Source organism: Lissotriton vulgaris, chromosome 5, assembly GCF_964263255.1.
Source record: "Lissotriton vulgaris chromosome 5, aLisVul1.2, whole genome shotgun sequence".
NCBI lineage: Eukaryota > Metazoa > Chordata > Amphibia > Caudata > Salamandridae > Lissotriton > Lissotriton vulgaris.
The window spans coordinates 37,455,432-37,459,428 of NC_141693.1; the positions used below are offsets into that span (position 1 = coordinate 37,455,432).

The 3,997-nt window shown below is 47.3% G+C and overlaps 1 protein-coding gene across 1 annotated transcript; it reads left to right on the forward strand.

Annotated features, from left to right (window-relative positions):
• Positions 1 to 573: 573 nt before the first annotated feature.
• Positions 574 to 3,465, forward strand: LOC147710066 (uncharacterized). The gene has a single exon (XM_086919935.1). It carries the CDS (start codon positions 574 to 576, stop codon positions 3,457 to 3,459), a length of 2,886 nt encoding a protein of 961 aa, XP_086776061.1. The 3' UTR covers positions 3,460 to 3,465.
• The last annotated feature ends 532 nt before the right edge of the window (positions 3,466 to 3,997 follow it).

Here is a 3,997-nt window from a genome sequence, read left to right on the forward strand (position 1 = left end):
CTGGCTTCTCCGGCCCTCAGGTACTGAGTTTCATAAAGCCGGAGCTGCCCCTGAAAAAGGACTCAGTAAGCCTTAAATCTTCATGATTCCAGCTGTAGAAGTGCTTGTCCTCTGGGATTTCTGGGCGTATTTAGTGTGGAGTGGACTTGTGCCGGTTGTTGATGTCTATGGACTTTGAGGCTGGCGCAGTAAACATGCATTTTATTCTCAACTCCTGGAGTTGCCAATGCTTGGACCTAATGTATAAAGATTCTTGGTCTGTACGGGGCCTTTGTAACAATTCTAATTAGGGTCAGGGTTCCATGACGGATAGGAAGGCGGTCTCACATTCCCATGAATGAACATGTTGCAGTGGACATTACTGCTCTTGGCTCTGTTTTTATACACTCAGACTCTCTGTTCTTTTTTCTAATTATAAATCTCTATCTCTCGGTTCCTTTTTCATAGGGCCCTCCCTTATCACTCAGACAAGCACAGAGGAACTGGATGTTTCACTTACTTTTAAGGTGATACAGCAAACCACGGCCCAGAGACCTGCACTTCAAACCACCCATTAGACAGCAGAGGCCTGAAATGGCGCTGAGATCATTCTCTGTAGCCGTGCTTTGCCCATTTGTCATCTGTTTGTGGACCGTAGTGTCAGGCACGGCCACTGCCAAGTGCGACATCTACGAGTGGGATCAGCTGGGATCCCCGGGAGTGCTGACCCTGACTTGCTTTGGCTTCCCCTTGGATGGGTTCAGGGTCTTCAGCAAATGCAGCCCAATGAGGAACATGGAGGTGGATCTAAGAGAGGTTCCAGTGGACGTGGACACCCTCTGCCTGGTGTTAGACGTACTAACCGTTCCCACAGACTCGTTCTCCGGGTATCAGAACCTGACCCGGCTCTATCTGTATGGATCGTTTTATGCTTCTGCAAGAGCCTTCAATGGTGCTGCCAACCTGAGACACCTGGGAATCAAAGGAGATACTAGACACGCTCCACCCGTATACATGGATGATCAGGTGTTTGGTGGATTGGAGAACCTAACCCGCTTGGACCTTCAAAACGTGGTGCTTTACTCAGAATTTCAACAAAGTCTTTTCAAGCCATTACATAGAATACAGGTGATATCGTTATATGAGAACGACTGTCGTAGGCTATCCAGGCTGACCACTCTGCTTCAGTCCCTGGAATCGCTAGAGGTCCTGGAAATAATGAGGAACGGTATAACGAGTGCCCGTGAAGAGGACTGCATTAGGACAGACAATCTACCCAAGCTGCCTGGACATACTAGGAGCCCAGTCTTCTCTCCAAGGATTTCCACCCTTGATTTATCTGGTAATGAGTTGGAAAGACTAGAGAAAAATGCATTCTGTAACTTCCCTCACCTCACGGTCTTCAGGGCTGATCACGCTGCTCTGAAGGTCATTCAGCTGGTTGACTCTGGAATAAAGAGCATTGCGACTCTGTCTCTAAATGCCATGATAAATACAGAGTATCTGGAAATCAAAGATGTCTGCAATGTGGTGTCACAGCTGAAAGTGAGTTACTTAAGTGTAGCTCAAAACTTTATTTTTGAGCTATCCACAAAGTTGTTTGAAGGATGCGACAACCTACTGATGCTCAACATGTCTGACAACTTCATAAGGACTTTCACAAGTGACATGGCCAAGAAATTGCTGAGCCTGAGGTCCCTCATCCTCTCTGTAAACAAGATAAAGAGTCTAGATATCTGCCCACCTAGGACACATCCCAAGGTTCTTCTGGCCAACCTGACACACCTGGATCTTTCTACCAACCGCATCAGCAGCATCGGCTCCGGGCGCCTATCCTGTCTGGGCAATCTGCGGACACTGGATATAAGCCAGAATCACATTCCAACTCTGGAAAAAGATGCCTTTATGGGTCTGGAGCAGCTGGAATCACTCAACCTGAGCTCCAATGGGCTCTTTCTGTTGGAGAATTTCTATTTCGATCACTTGACAAACGTGAGGGTTCTCGACCTTACGGGAAACCAACTTAGAAGCGACAATGATTCTTATATAGGAATGCACCAGCTTGAAGAGATGAGGCTCACCTTTAAAGACGTGCCAGGGTTTGCAGTTTTACAGAACCCCTTGACCTACCTTGCAGCTGAGGGGCCAACCGTTTACCTCGAATGTCAGAAAAATGGTACCTTCTTGAAGGTACTTCACATTAAAGCTGATTATGTTGTGATTGACCTGATGGCTGGCTCATCTTTGGAATTTGTTGAAGAAGTTCATCTACTGGAAAATCAACACCTGGAATGTCGTACACACCCAGACCCTGAGCCTATTCTTTTTGCTTTAACATGTTTCACCAACCTGGAACATTTATACTATAGCTCCAGTGGTCTTGTGCACTATATCAAAAATTACAGCCCCCTGAATGGCAGCTTGCCACTTCTTCGCAAGTTACGTCATCTCCATCTCAGAAACCTAAAGTTGGACATAGAAAAGGGGTTCCTTACTCCAGAGCAGCTGTTCTGGAACCTGACGCACCTCAGAACCTTAATCCTAGAGGATTCTGGGATAGAGCACTTTACGGCCACCATGTTTAGAGACCTCGTCTCTCTGGAGCTCGTAATCTTCAAGTCCCAACCTGTGAAAACCCTACAGGAGGGTCTGCTCGACCACACGGAAAGTCTACGCTACATGTATCTGAAGGATGTTCCCCTAGATTGTTTGTGTGAACAAGCCTGGATCAGAAGATGGGTGACCACCCACCCCCAAGTGAGAGTGCCACAGCTGGGAATTCAGACATGTTCTATTGGGCCACAGAAGCTGAATTATCTTAAATTCATGGAGAAAGACTGCAGCTTGCTGATAGGTTACCCACTCTTCGTTGGGACGTTCTCCTTCAACATGTTGTTCCTGATCACGGCCCTGCTGTATCACAGGGTGCGCTGGTACCTCCTGTATCTCTTCTACATGCTCAGGACCTGGTGGAACTATCGTGGGAGACGCGGCAGGAAGAGGCGATATGACTTTGATGCCTTTGTCTCTTACAGCAGCTGTGATGAGGCTTGGGTTGTCCGTGAGTTTCTCCCCAACTTGGAAGAGACAGGACCCCCGTTCTTCAAAGTGTGTCTGCATGGCAGGGACTTCGAGGTGGGCAAAGACATCTTGGATAACATCATGGACAGCATTTATAGGAGCCGCTGGGTGGTGTGTCTGATCAGCCGTCATTACCTACGCAGCCACTGGTGCTCCTTGGAAGTGCGGATGGCCACATACCGCCTTCTGGCAGAGAGAAAGGATTCCTTGGTGATGGTGTTCCTGGAGAAAGTTTCCATGAGGAGCCTCTCCCGCTACCACCAACTGGCCAAGCTGGTGAAGAAGAAAACCTACCTGGAGTGGGAGGAGGACTTGGGCCAGCAGCCTCTGTTTTGGGCCAGACTACGCAAAGCCATTGGAGGGGATGGAGCTGAGCAACAGGACATCATAGTCAAATGATACAATCTGTTCCAGACTCACCACAGATGATGGAGGAAGGCCATCTTCTCTAAGAAGGCATGGGGAAGAGAGAAACCCATTTGCTAAAAAAGGATGGGAATCACAGACCAGCACGAAGAGAGCAGGTTGAGCTCAATAGAAAATAACTTGAATGTAGCAAATCATGAAAAAACACAATTTTGATAACTCTTTTTCTTTCCTGACCACTGATTCTCTATCCCAGTAATTAAAACCATGCAATAAGCAACAGTTTGGCTCTGGTATATGTTTATTAATTTGCAAGATGAGTTTATCAACGTTAAAAGGCATACTCACTGTTGTTGACCGCTGAGGATCAAGTAATGCACCGCCTCTATCTGGATAAAGAAGATCTGATTCTGTAGATAAAAGATGTCCTGGTATTTGGGTACTCACTGGTCTAGGTCAACTCATCCTCAACCCTGTCCATGCTGTGTCCAAGCAGAGGAGCATGTAAAATGGATCTGAAAATAACACATCCGACTTAACCAAGGAGAGCGGTGGTGCTGCTGACCGCTGA